This window comes from Channa argus, chromosome 19, assembly GCF_033026475.1.
Source record: "Channa argus isolate prfri chromosome 19, Channa argus male v1.0, whole genome shotgun sequence".
Classification (NCBI taxonomy): domain Eukaryota; kingdom Metazoa; phylum Chordata; class Actinopteri; order Anabantiformes; family Channidae; genus Channa; species Channa argus.
Genome location: NC_090215.1, coordinates 15,613,093 through 15,631,646, shown reverse-complemented (window position 1 = coordinate 15,631,646; position 18,554 = coordinate 15,613,093). Strand labels below are relative to the sequence as shown.

At 39.1% G+C, this 18,554-nt stretch overlaps 2 protein-coding genes across 2 annotated transcripts in view; both read right to left on the bottom strand.

The window, feature by feature from the left end:
• Positions 1-663, bottom strand: part of LOC137104686 (protein disulfide-isomerase TMX3-like) — a 33,315-nt gene extending 32,652 nt beyond the window's left edge. The window contains exons 1-2 of the mRNA XM_067486267.1: positions 572-663; positions 246-303 (exon numbers count right to left, since the gene is read on the bottom strand). Of these exons, the coding sequence (XP_067342368.1) occupies positions 246-303; positions 572-605 (92 nt within the window). The 5' untranslated portion in view covers positions 606-663. The remainder of the gene's footprint in view (positions 1-245; positions 304-571) is intronic.
• Positions 664-2,737: 2,074 nt separating this feature from the next.
• pxdc1b (PX domain containing 1b) lies at positions 2,738-11,993 on the bottom strand. The gene is made up of 5 exons (XM_067486532.1): positions 11,267-11,993; positions 6,257-6,348; positions 6,018-6,135; positions 5,803-5,914; positions 2,738-5,332 (listed from the first exon to the last, which is right to left on the bottom strand). The coding sequence occupies exons 1-5, from the start codon at positions 11,520-11,522 to the stop codon at positions 5,209-5,211; spliced, it is 702 nt and encodes a 233-aa protein (XP_067342633.1). The 5' UTR covers positions 11,523-11,993; the 3' UTR covers positions 2,738-5,208.
• Positions 11,994-18,554: the final 6,561 nt, after the last annotated feature.

The following is an 18,554-nucleotide window of genomic DNA, read 5'->3' as shown; positions in this document are numbered from 1 at the left end:
TTGTGCAGTGCCTTTAAAATCTGGTAACACCACATCACACACTATGTGCATAAGTTAGTTAAAAAAAAAAAAAAGCCAAACTAGCAGGATGATGTTGTCCAATTTAACAGAGACGAAGTAGCGACTGAGCCAAACTCTGCTTAGCATCCACATTAGTGCGTTTGGACACTCGCATGTTACATTACCTGACCTTGGTATAATGTGCGAGTGGCAGGAAGCAGATCATTCAGAAGTCCATCACTTACGTGTCATCTAGATCCTCCACTAATGCGAGCACCGCGGAACTCAGGAAAGCCGCTACAACTGTGAAAACAAAAAGAGACACAAAATCATACAAGCGTACGCGTTTCCATTATTGTGAACAAGCGCTTCCCGGTCTACTTTCTGCAGCCCTCCAACCTGAAAACCTCATGACTGAAGCATCACCAGCTAAAGCTGTCGTCCCCGGCTAACTGAGCGAGTCTCTGCTCCACAATTTCAACAGCAGCAGCTCGAAGGGCCATTTAAACGGATGCTGCGATAACATGCGTGGCCTACAGTTAATTCTACATAAAAATAAAAGCGGACGTACCTCCACAAACCAGGGAACCTTTCACTTCGGCCATCGCTTCGAGTGGAAACAGCAAGCAGGAAATACAGGGACTAAATCAAGGTTCTGCGCATGCGCGGGGTTACGCAGCCGCCTGATGGTTTTGTCGAAGGCGGCAAGACCTGTCATTGTTTAAAATTGTATTATTTTAGTTTGAAAAAAATAACCGTACGAACTTAAATGAACTTTGGCTAAACTAGAATGTTTTTATAACAATAAAAAATGTTTCTATGTGTCTTATAATGCACTGTGGCTACATTTTAAAATGGCTTTCTGTCCGTTTCCTTCTATAAGCATTATTATTATGTAATAATCATGTTTTCATCAGATTTTAACAGTTACAAAGAATTTATGGCTATGCCATATATTAACAAAGATACTAATATAATCAACCTTTAAAATAAATAAAAACATGTTATGTTTTAGCAACTCTTTTGTATAATTCCTTCCCCGATTGATAAAATATGTCACTTAAATTCCAGCCTACAGAACAGAACAAAAGGGATTATGTGGTAGAGAGGTGGGATTCTTTTTATTTAATTGTTTAACATTACCCAGATAAGAGATGTGATTAATTATCAAGGTACATTTTGTAGTTGTTGTTGTTTATTATATATTTTTTAGATTGCCTGAAAGCTCTAGAGCTTGTTTCCCCGTGTGTTCTTCTTTACTTTATTATATTCTATGCTTCTATAAATGCAATAAAAGGTAGATTTGTGGTAAATTTTATTTCAGTAGTAATTTAGTAATAAATTATATGGTTGATAACCTAAGCTGTGAGCTTACTTAAACTTTATTTAAGAGGAGGATTATGTTTCAGTGTGATGGTATTCATTCCACACAGTGCTTTTCTTGATTGGTTTATTGCAAAATAAGTGTTGTCCTTCTGTCACACTATGAATGAAGCTAGCACTAATCTTTTTGTGATTTTAGGTTTGGTCAAACCCTTTGGCCTTAAGACGAAATGTGATGTTTTATTGAATTTGATATGTTTACTGATTAAATGTATCTTGAGAAAGTGTATAATATTGATTTACTGTCTTCATTGTCTCAAAATCTTTCTTTGACTTTACAGCACAAGCTATAAAGCTCTGGGTTCTGTGTAAAGAATTTCATCTCTAATTTAGTTTTTTTCCCTGCTTTTTATCTATTATTTTTATTTTGTGTTATTATTTGTCAACTACCATGAACACTGAACACATTGGTTGGAATAATAAATCACGTTGTAAGTTCCAATTTGAAAGTGAAGGTTAAAAAACACTTGCATAAGATCATTGTTAAGCCAATCATTTAAAAACATAAACACATACACGTAATACATTTTTCAATGATATGATTTTGCCTGAATTACACTCAACTTAGACAGCCATTAGAAATAATGTGATAAAGTTTCAAACCTTAATCTGTCTTCATGTGCATTTTTCATAATGCTTTACTATCAAACAACAAACTGTATTTCACTATTGAACCAGGATACTGGGATCTGGGGACTGGCACTGATACTCACCACAAGGTGGCCATCTAACATTAAGATGAGGACCAGGCATAACCATTGACTGGTTGCTGGCCAATGGTGGAATATGTATTTAGATAATTAGAAAAAGAAGCCATAGAACAATAAAAAAAAAAAAAAAACACCATAACATGCAAAGGACCTCAGGCCATTCTAACCCAGAGCCACCTGAAAGCCCCCAGCTTGATTCAACCATTTGTATGGTACTTTGGTGATATATATGTTTGAGAATGCGGTGATAACCTTTTGTAAAGCATCACTACTGACATGCAGGCTTTCAGCTGAGTCTTGCTTTATAAGTTGACCTTGTTCTTCTTCTGTCCTTACCCCTCCCTCTGGAACTAAATTGCCTGATTAAACTTTAAACTTAAGGCCCTTTTCACCGCAAACATGTTGAGTTATCATTGCAGTAACAGGTGTTATTATTAACATTAATGATGACTTTGTTTTCTTTAATTGACCCAGTAAGAGATTATAGTTAGAAACTGAACTTAATTCTTTCTCATTTTCTTTAGTGAAACAGGGGCTTTATACACTTTCCTTACTACATAGACTTCGAACAACTAAAAACTTTACACTATTAATATCTATCTGACCAGTGATTTTCCTTTCCAAACAAAGAAACACCAAAAGCATTTATTTTATTGAAAACATATTTATTTGTTTTGAGAGGCTTTGAGAATAATAATTTGTATCTAATATTGTCTGAGTAACATTAAAAGTATAAAATAATTCACCACAGACATTTGATTTGGAGTTTTAAAGGTTAAGACTTCATTCAATCCATGACACATTTACACCCCATAACATCTCACTATACACGAGAACATAAACGTAGTAAGCATTGCAAGGCATTGACCGGTTAGCTTTATACAGCGTGGCCAGAGTTTGCTAAAAAATTTAAAAAAAATTATTTTGTGGTGTCTAAATCCTTGCAATCTTGCCCAGCATTGTCAGTGCAGTAAATGAGCAGAGTACCGTTTTAGTCTCTTAATAGAAACTGCAGGAAAATATTTATAAAACACTTAAGAGCTTGCAAAGTCTTTTAAATTAAATGTTAGAGTATTAATATTCTTTGCCCCTTAATTATAACTTTATACTGCATATGAAACATCAATCAGTTCTTGGCGGAGAATTTTTCACTTTGGTTTGACAAGTTTTAGTCACAAATTCCATTTATTCTTATTGGATCAAATTAATAAATGCCTTTATGTATGCCCGCAGAATCCTTTGTGTCCAAAGAACATTGATCAATTAAAGACACCATTCTTAGAGAAAAGAAAGAGCGTGACGTAGTTCTACATCCTAAGAAAGAGCCTTACTTTCTCACGGTGTAAGTTGTGATCATGACTGTGTTACTAAATAGACTCATGTGGAGGACCGTCCGCTTGTAGTGATGGGTGCCAAGTCTTTGAGGGTTGAATGCCTTTGTATTTCAAAGGACAGAAAACAGGACACATGCTGCGAGCCTACATTGCATTGCCACAATGACATCTGCACTGACGAAACTGTCAAAACACTAGATAGACTTCCTTGCTGTTGACTTTCCACAAATGTAACTTTTTGCCCACTTGCATTTGTGGTTTCAGTTTCAGACGTAAAGGCACACTTATAGTGGGAGGGCCCATAAAACATGCAAAAGAAATGGATTTTAAACAAGTGTTTGCCTATTTGATACAACTTTCCACCACAGCAAGGTTGTTTGTCTTCTTCAGAATAAGAGAGGATTTTGTTCCCTTTACACAAATTGAGCGCCAGACTCCCACTTACTGAGACACTTACAGTCAGCTGTCTGACTGAGCCCACTCACGTCATCGTACAAAACGGACCAGAAATGACCTCAAGTGACCCATAAAACAAAGCTTTCTTTGCCCTGTTTTATGACTCATTAGACAGCAACAAGATTCCGTCATCTGTATAATAGCAACACACAGTCGCCTCTCAAATATTTCAAATTAATAAGCCACATTCCACGCTACGAGTCTAAAAGCTACGACTCATATTACTTTGTAGTTTTAATGTAATTATGTATTATTCATAAAACAAAATTCAAAAAGGCAGCCTTCAGTTCTCACTTTGAAAACAGTGTGTTGTAGCAAAATCAGGACTTTTATTTTATTGTATATATGTTGTTTTTTACTAATCGAAGAACTAAGTGAATTGTGCATGACTTTTATTTGTGAAAACTTTATGTATATTAGCCTTTCAATGTTTCAAAGACACAACCTAGTCTACTTTTACCTGGATGTTGGCCCAAAAAGTGGCACTGGGACACACCACAGAGATGAGAGCCAACAAGCACTTAACACTGTGCTGCATGAATGGAAGAAGAACTGGGATCATAGATATACAAACTGCAAAACAAAGAAGTTCTAAATGCTGGTGAAAACTGCACCATAAACAAAGATCAGACACAAAGCATCAGGACAGCTTCCTGTATTCCACAGGAGTAAAACACCAGAGCAGTAAAACTGTGGAACACTTTACAGATCAGTTTCAAAGAGGTTAACAGGCTTTGCTGATGCCTCACATTTCTCCTAGCGTCTATGGGCATTGTCATCAAGGGGGTTCACCGTAGAATTGTCTGCATGCATTTAAACGTTACAATAAAACATCAGTCAAAAAGAATGAGTGCTGGCAAATAGCACTGAGCTCAAAGTAACAGTAAATGAAGTAAACCGTAAATCATTCCAAACAAATTCTTTACATTTGAGTTGATTTAAAGAAGCTGAGGACTCCAACTCTCTGTCGAGGCTGTCACAGGTTGGGTTCTATCCTCCTGAAGGCCTCTGCAGCCAGTCTGAATATGTATCTGTCTTATTGTATATGTTTTGATACAGTCATGGAAGGCTCGGAATGAGGCACACTGGTGACATCACATAAAGTGGCAAAAACAAAGTGGTGCTGTTGTTGCATTCTTTCAATATTTTGGTGCATACTGTACACCTGCCTGGCTCCAACATGGTGGTGCTACAGCAAGTAGCAGCATTTACTTTGGGCAAGTGTACTGTAATGTAGTGTTGCGTTGCTTGGGTTCTTTTAAAAGTAACTATTCCTCAGTGACAGCTTCAAAACTCCATCGATGACCCTTCGTTGTGTAAAGTTTTCATTCCAGGATGTCAGTTTCAAATGGGACCAGATGGTAGTAGGAAAGGTTGGTGACATACGCTTCTGTTTCTTCATCGCACACATCTGCTTCCATTGGCAAAAAGTCTGTTCCATCCTCGTACCTGGCAATAAAACAAAGGGCACATTACTCAAGAGCCAGGATTTTAGGACCTGTGTTAACTGTCGACTTCGGGCCCACAGAGACTTAATTCACCAGTACAAGGTCAGAGCTTTGTAGAAGTAAAAAATATCAGCTATTTCACAGTGATGTAAAGTCTTGCTCTGTGGGAAATGCCAAGAGGAATGTGTTCCTCTTCCTACACACACCCATGGAAGGAAGACATGCACAGACAGGCTTCCTGTGCTGTAGAAAAAGGAGAGTGGAGGGTCGGTTCAATGGGGTTGGTCGGTTCAACGACTTCTGCCGAAGCATTTCATGTTCACTCAAGAGCAAACAGGAATATTCTCACATATGTAGAAAATAAGCTTGTTGCTTGTTGGCACAGACTCAGTCTGTGTTCTAACAATATTCTTGGCATGATTTGGGAGTAATGTATGAACAGGAAAGCAAAGGAGTGGTCTTAACACTTACGTATGTTCCACAGAATCAGTGGATGAGGGTCTCTCTTTTTCCTCTGGGATACTGTGATCAAATACGATGGTTTCTGTATTGGCCAGACAGAACCCATTCGACCGCATGATTTCTAAAAGGTACAGAGTCCAACATTACATCACTTTCAGTCATCATGACATCAACAATGACTAACTGTGAATCCATCTTTGTGTTGCACGAGATTTGACATGTACCTGATATCTTGATTGGGCTCTGGAAGCATGGCTGGATTCTGTGGACTTTGTCATTCCTCAGCACCTGGTCCAGTGGTGACCGCTCGAAGAATGTCAACATCACCTCTGACCTGGAGTACTGCAGCGGGAGGTTTTGTATAATTTAGTCTACAAGTTTCCCCACATCAGCTCAATAAAAGCCACAGGCGATAGGTTTCATGAAATGTGGAATGGTAATGAAATCCTTTGGTAAGACCTACTTTACATGGCATGTTGATAGCATTCTTCAGTAGTCGCTCCACCTCATTCAACTTCTCCTCAATGTCATTTGCCTCTTTGATTTTCACAAGCCCTGAAACAAATACATGGAAAATAACTAAATAAAAAATAAAATAAAATTTTTGTCAATGTCGATTATTCAAATACAAAGTTTAGCAGTTTATATACAGTTGGGTGAAAAAGTTGGATGCATCCCCTGCTTTTGGAAATGGTAGAAAGAGTAAAACAATAAGACATTCATCGTCCCCAAGGGAGAAACTCTACACGCTTAGATAATGAGACTATGAGATTTGATGCAGACATTTTGTTCCCCTGATTATTCATTTGTTTCTAAACTATTTTTATTTTGATTACTTTAGTTAACTAAATAATAGCAAACCTACTTAGCTAATATTAGGCATGCTAAAATGTTAGCATTTGTTAGCATGTAATAGTATCACTATTCAATCTCTTAAAATGTGGTAGGCTATTCAATACAATGAGTGTTTATTAACGATGGCCTTTAAAAAATTACCCCAGGTAGGAGGAGGAAAAACAACTTATTGTTGTTTTTAGAAAAAGAGCACAGTGCACAGGGACACTGTTAAATTGCCAGTGTAAGTGAAGGAAGTCTGAACAGCAATAATGACAGAGCAAATTAATAACAGTGCAAACAGAGGCTGCGGAACAATGCATGTGTCAATCCTGCAGAAAATAGGAACGTAGCTGACGAGGGAGTGGGAGTATAAGTTCAGCACTTTTAGAAAAAGTCTGTCGCCCATATGAGCTGGCAGTCAGCAAAGATTCATTAACTGCCACGCTTGCTGACAAAGGGATGCGGTGAGGAGAATGATGATGAGGACTGCAGCCACACCGATGAGGCTGCGGTACAGACTAAATGCAGTCACACTGCGGTGACTGTTACATGGAAGCACTGAGGAAGCAACACTGTGGATAGTCACAGTCTCATCCGTGTTCTATGACCCACGGTGATGAAGTGCGACTGGGCACTTAAATCATGACCAACACTCCCATCATTAAACTCCCACCCAGTCTGACACTCATACTGTGTCTCTGCTTTCGTTTAACAATAAGTCTCTCTGAGACTTGTTGGACTCTTTTCTCTGTAGATATAAGAAATCATAGGTCCTGTAAGTTTAAGGCTTGAACATTGTGTTGTTAAATCAGTAGACCTGATGTGCAGATAGTTGGAAAGTACCTTCAAAAGCACTTTAATCATAGAGAGATGCTGACACTCCCCACAGTAACCCAAACCAGTTCAATTCCTTCGACGTTTAACAAGACAGCTTGATATCATTTTTGAGGTATACTATTACTGTACATGAGTTTATGATGATTTTCACAGTTGAATGCTAGTGACTGAGCCTTACGAAGCTACAGCACAGAAACTTTCAACCGTCCATGTTGCAGTGTCTTGGTAGCATTTTACATAACGTCCCTGATATAGTTCATCTGGACATATTTATTATACGTTTCCTGTCTTCTTCTTCATTGTCAAACCATCCCAAAAAAACAAGTCATCTGTAAAACAATTAGTTGAGTTTATGTCCTGATATGTACAGCATCAATGCTTGTTGACAGTTGACAGTTTAGTAGCAGAATGTGTTTAGGACATGTAGAGTTGCAAGTGCAAATACAGTTTATCGGCACTTTGATCATTTACACTTTACAAACTAGCAGGCTGCAAAGAATATCAAGATACTACATTGTAACTTGACTGTTAATATTCTGAGGAGAAGTGTGTGTGGCTTGGTGGGGGTTGTGCAATATTTAACCGCAGTAGATACAGGGTGTGTGATCATGCTGCACAACATATTACTCCAGCTAAAGCATGCAGATTCAACACATGCCGGCGACCCTGAGAGGACGTTAAAGGGTGTTAATCAGCTGCCGTGGAATGTTTTCATATAAGGCAGGTGCTACTGATGACAGATGATGGTTGAAATAACATTCACCGTTTTCTGAATAATCTGAATAAGATGGTATTAAATACTGCTCAACGAAAACAGTCTAATGCACCAGAATAGATGCCCCATGAAAGTGAAACAGAAGATGTGAGTGTGCATGAGTGACTTCCACTAATTAGTTTTGGAAATAGCACAGAGCAGGAAGATGCACTGTTGACTTGGTTGAGCAGACATGCAGGTCAAAACACAGTCAATCCTGACAGCAAAGTTCCAGTGGTCCACTGGAGTGGAAGCGACATTCCTCCCACTGTGGCACATAGTGATTCAACAAAATACCAAACAGGTATGAGCCACAGGAAACAAGTCACGAGGAACTGCGTGCCACAGTTTTAATTTTAAAAACAATAAAATGTTCTCTTAATCTCTTATATGGTATTATGTGTGTTATAAGTACAGTGTGGCTCTCTGTAAAAATACATTTCAGTTTAAAAGTCTTTAAGTGTTTTTCTTGCAATTGCACGTAGACAGCCTTTCTTATTACGCCCTAAATTTACCAATCTGTTAGTTCATGCTGACAAGCAACTCCGTGAACTGCATTCCCTGAAATAACACAGTGTTAATTAGGCGTACAACAGGAACAACACTGTGTCCGAGTTATCCTCAAACTGGCTATCTAAACAATCAGATGTCGTAACTGCAAGCAGTTTCATAGCTATCTTCTGCTTGGGTCTGATAAGGACATGTCAGCAGCAGAACACTTTAACAACTAACCGCTAACTCTTTGCAGTTTCAGCAACACGCTATTCCTGGATGCCTTAGTCAACAAGCAGAGACACACAACAAAAATTCAAAGCTCTTTCATGGGCCCTAGTTGTTTTGTCCTGCTGAGAATCCAATAAGAATAATACGACTCACACATTCGTCCTTGAGGTCTACAGCTATACACTTTTTTACATGGACGTGTCGCATCACTAAGGGATTTATTACTTTGACAAACCACAAACCACAATGTCTTTCCAATATTCCTAAAATGGAATGAAATAATGATAATAATCTATTGTATTATGTCCACTTTAGAAAACAATCACACAATTCAGTGTTTTTCTATCGACCAACGTGATGGGTTATAACCATTCAAGAGTAAATTATTATTTGTTGTGAACAGAGAGTGGTTCTAAGCCGCAGTCTGGACAGTCTGTGTCTATGTTCCTTGATGATATCTGCCTCACATGGAATGTGAGCAATTACTTCCTGTCTGAGGGTCACATGTAAAGTAAACTTTATGGGGCCATTGCAGACCAGGGGAACTAAATATAGGAAGTCCACTCCTCCTCCAGCCCCACTCATCATGACATACTGTAAGTCAGTAGAGCTCTGCATGCGTTCCTTGTTGCCTAGGCACAGCAGACACACAGGAAAATATGAGCAGAAGGGACAGAGCTCAGTTTTTTTCTTGGGACTTTAAATCTGAGTTCCAGTATTCAAATGCAAAGGCCATTAGGGCAATTTCATTAAACCGGTGTCTTGATGTTCATCGTTAACATTTTCAAGCCAGCGAACATCTGCTTCAACACAAACCCATTTATTTTGAAGCTGTAATCGGCATATGAAGGGTGACAGAGAGTAATAAAGAATTGAAAGGTGAGTCGTGAGATCTGAAATGTCTCTTCCCAAAATGCTTTTCACTCTGCCCTGACAGGGGCTAAGCACCAAGCTGTCAACAACTCTGTCAACTATTTCTGTGCCTGGGCAGGAAGCAAAGCTTTCCAGTCGCCACTAAAGGGATGTTTCCAAAACATTTGTATAGCCTCAGTGGGTAGAGACAAAAGGGAAGTGCCAAGGAGACTGTGTGGGGAAATCAGACACACAGAACAAGCTGGGACATCTGCCAAAACCATTGGTGCCAGGGTACCACAGTGTCAGACCCAAATGCTGAGGACCAGAGGTTCATCCGTACGACAAAATACTGCCCCCCTAAAACCTTCCTATTAATGCTAAGAGTGGACGCCTGTCAGTGAAGTTATTTCTTATGGATACTCATTTGTATTTTGTGCAACAAAAGTGTGTTGTGTAATCTAAATAGCATATATGTTTTTGTGTCCCTCCTGGGGTTTAACATGTGACCTACAGCACATAAAATGAAATGTGACTCTTCAAAATCACCACATCTGGACATGTACGTGTTAAAGTGTCTGAGTAATGCAGAATGATGTGTGATTACCGTATTGGATTCTTAAAACTCTATATTTGGACCGACATGTGATATGCAGCACCTAATATGACCATTAACATCCACCTAAGTTAGTCACGAGTACATGTTTTTACTACTCAGAACTGGTGCTGGTTCTTAAGCAGCCCAGCTAAACCCAGTCGGCCTAAAGAGTTGTAGCTGTAGAAAGCAACGATTGACTAACTTTTAGGTTACAAAGCTCATAATACAAACACGGATTAGAAACGTGCTGTCAGCATGCTGGTCTACAGGTTATGTGATAGGTCTGCTAATGTGACATCCTAAAGGGGGCTTTGTTAATTATTAAGCTGCTCAAACAAGAAGATGGCCCTGGCTCTGATTAGTCCAGATTAGCCTAAAACTAAATTTATTGTTTTTTGTAATGTTTTGCTCCTTTAATATAAAGAATGTGAAGAAAACCTTTTCTTAAAAGCACAAAAAAGTAGCTGATGTGCTATTAGAGGCAGAATGTGAATGGAAAGAAGCTCATTTTCCAATAATTGCGCTCAGTAGTGAAATGGTGAATATATAAGGTTGCATTTATAATCTATGATGCAGGAAGGTTGAAAATAAGTTCAGTGATCAGCCGGGACTTTTAGTATAATTTTGTATTTTTAAGTTACACAATTATACAATTTCTAACACTTTTTAATTAAACAACAGGCACAAATGAATAACTAACTGATGCAGATGAAGAGAAAGGTGAAGGGGGGCCATGAGCCACCCCCTGCCCCCTTAATTGTTGCTTGATTGTTGCTACACCCCTGGTCTAACATTTTATAATAATAGTAATAAATGGCCCATCACTACTTCTTCATTAAGCTGCACATCCTGTCATTTCTCTTCATACCAACCTTCTATCAGTGGAGACTTGGAAAGGTCCCTTCTGTCTTCTGGAAAGGACTCTACCAGTCTTTTGAACAGCCGCCCCAGATCGGAATAACTCCGATGCAAGTATAAAATGTTCCTATCGGACCACTCAGTCCTGATCTCGAAAAACTCCTCTTCCTCTCCCCGCTGGCTGATGATGAGTCTCCGGATCCCGTTGACCCAGCAGTCCCGGACAAACATGTTGACCAGCGACGTCCCTTCAAAAACAGCCGATGCCATTCCTCGGACGTCAATCCAGCATGCTTGGGCGGGCCGTGGGGCCAGCAGTCGGGACACTGGAGAATTCAAGGCCACAGAAAGTGGAAAACACAAACCCTGGCGGACTGGATTTGACAACTTGGGCAACTTTTCGCTCAGTCCGCTGTGTGCGCGCAGGCGGAGGATGATCACTGCGTTCGCTCAGCCCATCGCGGGCGTGATCAGAAACGTGGCATGGTTTGAGAAAAAAAAATAGACTTTGGATCGAAAGATAACGCCCCTGCAACTTGTAGCCAAATTGGCGATATCGATCCACTGGCTCTTTAATTTTCCGTCCTCATCGTCCAGAGTATTTATTTCTAGTTGTTTAGCGCTGCATCTCTCAAAGTAAAACGAGCCTCACTCTTCTGTGTCCCAAACCCTGAACCTATCACTTAACACTGTCTGGATGTGCAGTTGCTTTTCTGTCAGCACAGTTTCCTCCTCGCTCCTCTCCCTCCTTGCTTCCTTCCTCCCCTCTTGACTACAGGGTATTATTATGCAAAGAATGCAAAGGGCCACAAAAACAACACTGCCCACCTCTTTATAATCAGGAGGGGAAAAGTCATTTTACTGTCTCCTTTCAGCTTGACAAGTTTTATTTGTTACCAATGCCACATCTTTCCTCAAATAAAAAAAAAAACAACTTTGAAATTTTGAAATAAGATATTTGGAAATAACCGCAAGAGAAAATTCTGAGGCTGCTGAAATGTATCCAGCAATTTCAAAATCACCCATTATTTGCCAGTTAAGATTCATTAGAATTTTCCTATGCACGAATTGTAGTTTCTGACCTCACATAACTCCTGTCTTCACAAAATACTAGTATTTCAGCCAATGTTCAGCCACAGCGAAAAAGATGTGCTGTAGCCTATTATTTGTCTCCAGTCCAGGGAAACCAAAAAAGGAGCAGATTTTCTCTGCATTGCTCCATCGAAAGCATGCTAATGTTTGACTGAGTGGAAAGGCATCAGAGGCCAGTAAAAGAGCTTTACTGGAAGCCATGGCCAAGTCAAGCAGCGGTGATTCAGCTCTAATAAACTACGGCAAAGTGGAAAAAGGACTGTCTGCTAAGAGTTCTGGTAAACGCAATTTAAAATAATAATGTGGAGCGTATAGGCCACAGCATCTTGACTGTACTGTAAGTAACGGTGGTGCTATGAATGCAGAGGATCTGTGCAGAAAATGGCACAGCTGAGATCAGAGAAAGCTGTTCTTTCCTAATGTGCACATTACATTTTATGTGATAGAGCAGATGGTTGCTGCAAAAGTCAGACACTCGTGCGCAAAGCTTCTAAGTGCACACGGAGCTCAGAAATGGATCCCATAAGAAAAATGTCAAATTTCAATTACATTGTTCAAACTATACCCAAAGAGCTCCCCCTTCAAATTTGGCAATTTTATATTTAGCTGTAGCCAACAGCTGTATTTAAGTTGGAGCTGCAGAAAGGGGAACTGCACCGCTTCTCTGGAAGTTTCACATAATCAACCACGCTCAACGTTTCACTGTGACCTTTGTGTATCACATTTTTTCCCAGCAAGTTTCAGTTGTACTAATTTCCTATTTCTGTTATTAGGTAATCTAAACAACTTAGTGACTGTAGTTTTAGATACAGTGCAGTGGAAATGCCTCTTGGGAAAACTCTGTGAAAATCAGTCATTATAATAACCTCCTACTACAGTATCTTGAAAATGAATAGTATGTGTGACTAGTCATATTCCTATAGTACTGACTGCTACTCACACATTATGAGCAGTTTAGGGAGCTAACTATGGAAAATGTCCTGCTCGAAGCAAATATAACAAATGTGATGGGCGATTGAGTAAATGCAAAATTATAGGATGACTCATCTTAGTGGTTGTTTACAAGACCTGAATTATATTGGAACCCCCTCAGATAGTATCACTGTCCATGCAGTACCTTCCATTAACCTGTACAATAGCACAAATTATACAGTGGGGAAGCAAATGACTGTGATGCACTGTAATAATAACGTTACTCGGAGCAGCACTGAATGCTGAACTGTCATGCTGTGGTTGAGGTGTGAAATGCTGCACTACGGAAACCTTTTGTAGAGCTGAATCATCCAGAAATATATAAACCCCTCATTTTACTGTCCATCCACTTTTAGTGGGTCTTTGCTGTCACCAAAACACAGTTAATAGTAGATACAGAGTTTGGTACTGTACATGCTTGGTGTTCTAAGTTATGTTTAATGACTAAGTTAAAGAGAAAAAAAAACTAAAGAGAAAAAATCCGAACATAATTGCTACAGCTTCAAATAAACAAAAATTACTCTCAACATACAAAGAAACACTGGTTCCACCTATTGTGGTTCAATTGAATTATTAGATTATTTCTGCTTTCAGAGTAGCTTAGTATGTAAGCTCAGTTAGTCATTAGTCAGCTGTCAATGGGCGAGAGGCAGGGTACACCGGGGACAGGTCTTCAGTCTACCTCAGGGCCAACAAAGAGTGACATACACAGACATTCACACTCACACCTACGGACAAATTAGAGTCACCGATCAACTAGCAAGCATATCTTTACACTGCAAGAGAAAACTGAAGCACCCGGAATAAAAACCCACCCAGGCACAAGGAGAACTTCATGGGATTGGACCAGCAGGCCTTCTAGCTGTGAGGCTGCAGCACTTAAACCCTCCACATTCATGCTGCCCACAGATATGATATTATATCATAATACAATAAACACAAATGGTTGCGAGTTAAGACACATAGAATTGTGACTCTGTTACCATCTCAGAGTCACGATTATGTAAAACAACATAAGGGAATACAAGACTGTGAGTCTAGCCCAAGTCTGTGTGGCACGGTTTTGAGAAAAATGCCTAATTACGTTTGTTAATTAGCAAAAAATACAAAGTAAAAGTGAGACTGATAATTTCTTTGGTCATAAACTACTGGATTCTGATGTACTAGATGAAAAGTGAGAGGACCACCAAAGTTACATCCTGTGAATACCATGAATGTTTTCTCTAATAATACATTGGTCGGATATTGAGATCTCTGCACTTGCAAGATGGAAATTCAGAGGAATAACACATTTACCATGTGTGAACCATGAATGTCAGAACTAAATCTCATGGCAGTTCATATGTTGGTTGGACTACAAAAGTTGTTGTTGAGATATTTCACCAAAAGTTAAAAATGTCAACATCCTGGTTACACAATAAAAGTTACCTCACCTACAGTAACTGAATTCTCTTGAGGCCTATTTGTTTAGATAGAGATATATAAATAGAGATATTTCAGTTTACATGCGAGTTGTTGACCACATAACCAGCAGAGATCCCATCCAAAATTTTATCGTTGAAAAACTGTGAAATAACTTGTTTTTGCCATTAGTTTCTTACACTGTTATACATTTTTTTCAAGTGTGGAAATGCTCTACGCTGCACATTTCATTGTAAGCATGAATCATTAGAGAATGATTGCATTACATAGAGAAACCGCCTTAGTATTATCAGAAAACCCCTTCACCCCCTTTGTGTAATAATAGGATATGTCTCTTTTGAGCAGAGCTTCAATCTGTGGTTAGGCCACATTTACACAGTCAGCACATTCGGCTTCAATACCTCATTCCAGTGTAACTCGTCTGAAAGAGTCAACTTCTAATGGAAAACTAGACATTTGTCCACTCATCCTTAAAAACCCTTCTCATGCAGAATTCTAAACACATGTGGCCGTCGTTATAACAAAGATCAAGCCAAAACCCAAGGCTGAAACACATGAGAGCAAGGGAGATTGTTAGGAGTTGGTTCTTTAGATGAAAGACACTTTGTGCTTCCCACAGGAGGGAAGGATGCAAAAAACTATAAATAAATAAATACATTGAGGTCATATTCTGCCACTTTTCTCCTCTAAAGGACTGATTCAAGACTAGCAACTGATTTCAGGTTTAAAACAAAAATTAAGATCAGTATAAAGATTAGATCAGGATTAGATCAGGATTAGGAATTGGACAAGGCTTTTAGTATATCCATGACCAACATGTAATAAGGTTTTGGGGACGATGTCGGAAATGTACTTTTCTTCTGAAGGTTAAGAGGGAAGATCAAAACCACCCTGTTGTTGGATGTGAAACTGGAGCCAAATAGTCATTTAATGCTACTAATATTCTCATCTCTCAGCAAATTTGCAGGTGCTAAAGTGTGGAATTATTCCTTGAACGTATGTTGATCAATTAAAGTACTTCGAAACATGTTGCCATCTTTTCTAATATATTCGGATCACGTTTCCACCGAAACCCATTCACATGACTAACAAAACTCCAGGTTTAGTGACGGTACACGCCAGAGCGCAAACATCACCATACTCATATCTTATAATAATAATAATAATAACCATAATATACAATGATTTGAGTTATAGTTAAAGTTGTAGCTTATAATTTTGCAGCTAGAGCACAGCTTTAATGATTGAAAACATTTGGAGTCTTGATTATCCCCTAAGAAATCGAGAGAAGACACCTGAAGCCTGTCTCTCCCTCACAGCCAACTCCTAACTACCACGATTTGTCACTCTAAAGTCACTCTGCTCCAGTTGCTCATTAGCCACAGCAATGTAAAAGTGCTTCCTCATCTCTTCCCTTGAAGTAAACCTAAATTGAAAACTCCAACAGGCCGTATGTTTAAGTCTTCCTCAGCCCTGTGTCAGCCCATTCTCTCAGAAAACCAAGCACCAGACCCTCGTAAAACCACACTGTTCAGAAAGGAAGACAAAAGGAAGAAAAGCATAGAGATGGACACATCTGTCAGGAAACAGAGATCATCTGCGTTGATGGGGACAGGCGTTCCCTTTTCATCGAGAAGCATTGTGAGTCGTGCAAGAGAACAAAGTCATTCAGAAGTATAACTCTGTTCCTGTCCACACCAGAAGACAAATCCCATTGAAGAGTGCAGGGGCTGAGGTGACGGTGGGTTAGCAAACTGCCTGTGTGTTTTTAACAGGCCCTATAATGGACTGGTTGTCTTCACTTAGCATCTGTTGGACTTAATGTTTCATGGCCTCATCCTTATTGTGTCTCCAGTGAAGTTCGGAGAGTGGAAGCTTTAAAAGTCAAGGCAGACTTAACGCCTGTTTGCTTTATTTCCTCTCCATGGATCTCTCCAAATCTACGTTTTAGCTATAAAAGTCATAAATCACATCTGTAAAGATGGAGAATCCAGAAATCTATGCAGCTGGCTCTGTGCATGTTGTTCCATGAGTAATGTCCTCACGGATTTTAAACACACACCGGTAAGTTTTGTGACACATAGCTGTGTTGGCTGCTAGTGTAGCAAACTGTGACAAACTGTCACCACACTAATTTAACCTGAGTGTGTGTATGTGTTTGTTTGTAGTTTCTTCCTTTGGTTATGATACTGTTGGCATTAAATTACATTTGCAAACCTGTTGCATCTAATCTTATCGAGTAGATTTGCACAAAAGCGTCTCAGGCTACTATTCAATACATGGGATTAAAAATGAATTTCGATATTAGATGTTTTGTGTTCAACCTATGCACACTGCATACTGTTCTGGTTTCCTTGTGTAGCGCGCAGCAAGATAAAGTGATAAAGTGTTTCCTAAAATGTGAAACTAGCCATCTGAGGTTTACAACCTGCGGAGTGAACTAATTTGAATTGCTGTGATCTAACTTGTGTATTTAAAATATTGCAGGAATTTAATAAGTTAATACAATAAAATCATTAAGCAACACAGTAAACAAAGCAAAGCTTATACAGTGTATTGCACAAGCACTGAAACCCAAGTTTTATCTGTACAAAACAGATCGCACATTATAAATCTACCTCTACCTCTTCTCTGGACTGCGAACAGCCTACAGTATTCACTGTGGATAGCTCCGTGATTTACTGGGCACGCTGGGAAACTCTTATTTCTCCATGACAGCGTTACTGCATAAATGTAATATCCACAGTGCAGCAGAAGGCTCAGATAGTGAGTAACAGCTCTAGAACATCTGTGTATGCAAATGTATTTATATCAGAGAGACTCCAGAAAAAGTACCATTAAATGTTTTGATTATTTTTTTTAATAAACCGCTCTGTAAGAAACAACCAATTGATGCAAATAATTTTTTTTTTTTAATCTAGACTGCACCAAGCAAGATGTCAACAAAACACACGATGATGGTGGAAACACCTGCCAGAAGCACTTGTCCCATCTGCCAGGATGTCAACAATAATGCTGTTATATCTGCACGCCTCCATTGCTTTCGCACCACCGTGAATAAGCAAGCACAGGTGTCTCACAATAACGAGATTTACTGCTTCGCATAAAACTGTCAAACGTGGATAATAGCACCGCTTAAATGCTTTTGCCCCCTCGAATGTCAAGTGATTTCAGTGCGTTTGAAGCTGGTGCTTACTCCTTACACTTTCAAACATTTGGCCAGACATTTAGTTCTTAGATTTGTTTAAAATTTTAAATGATGCAACACTCTACAACCAGGTTTGATGGTATTTTTATCCTCTTCGGTTAACACATCTTATGATCACATGTTGAGGTTTCCCCCCTGAAAATTACCATCACTAAAGACCCTGAAAAATATAACACGTCTATGCAAAAAAAAAAAATTAGAAATGCTCATTGTATTTTACACAATTGTACAATCTATTTTCAGCACAGTCATTACCTATTTAAATCATTAATAAATAAATAATAATAGTAAAAGCCACTGTTCTGTGCAAAAAAATGTTTTTATAAACTTAAGTACCATCGTCTCCTTTGATAGCGCACATTCTTCCTTGCAGGATATGTCTCCTTAAACTAGCTGCTGCTCTTGTGTTACAATGCCACACAGGAGGAGACATAACTTAAATCAAACACTCGCTGACATTTATGTTGAACATATCAATAGTGCACACTAAGGTTCACTGAGGTACTCTGACATGCACCCTAAGAATCATGAGGGGCCCTTAACAACCACATGATCCACTAACTGATTCCCAAGGTGATCCTGTGGTGCAGGGAAACTAAGTGACCCTT

Excerpts from the sequence above, each read along its gene's own strand:
- pxdc1b (XM_067486532.1), bottom strand. The coding sequence starts at position 11,522 with ATGGCATCGGCTGTTTTTGAAGGGACGTCGCTGGTCAACATGTTTGTC. Across the intron at positions 6,136-6,256 it reads CTATCAACATGCCATGTAAA|TACTCCAGGTCAGAGGTGAT; the intron begins GTAGGTCTTACC and ends CTCCCGCTGCAG. Across the intron at positions 5,333-5,802 it reads ACTGATTCTGTGGAACATAC|GTACGAGGATGGAACAGACT; the intron begins GTAAGTGTTAAG and ends TTTTATTGCCAG.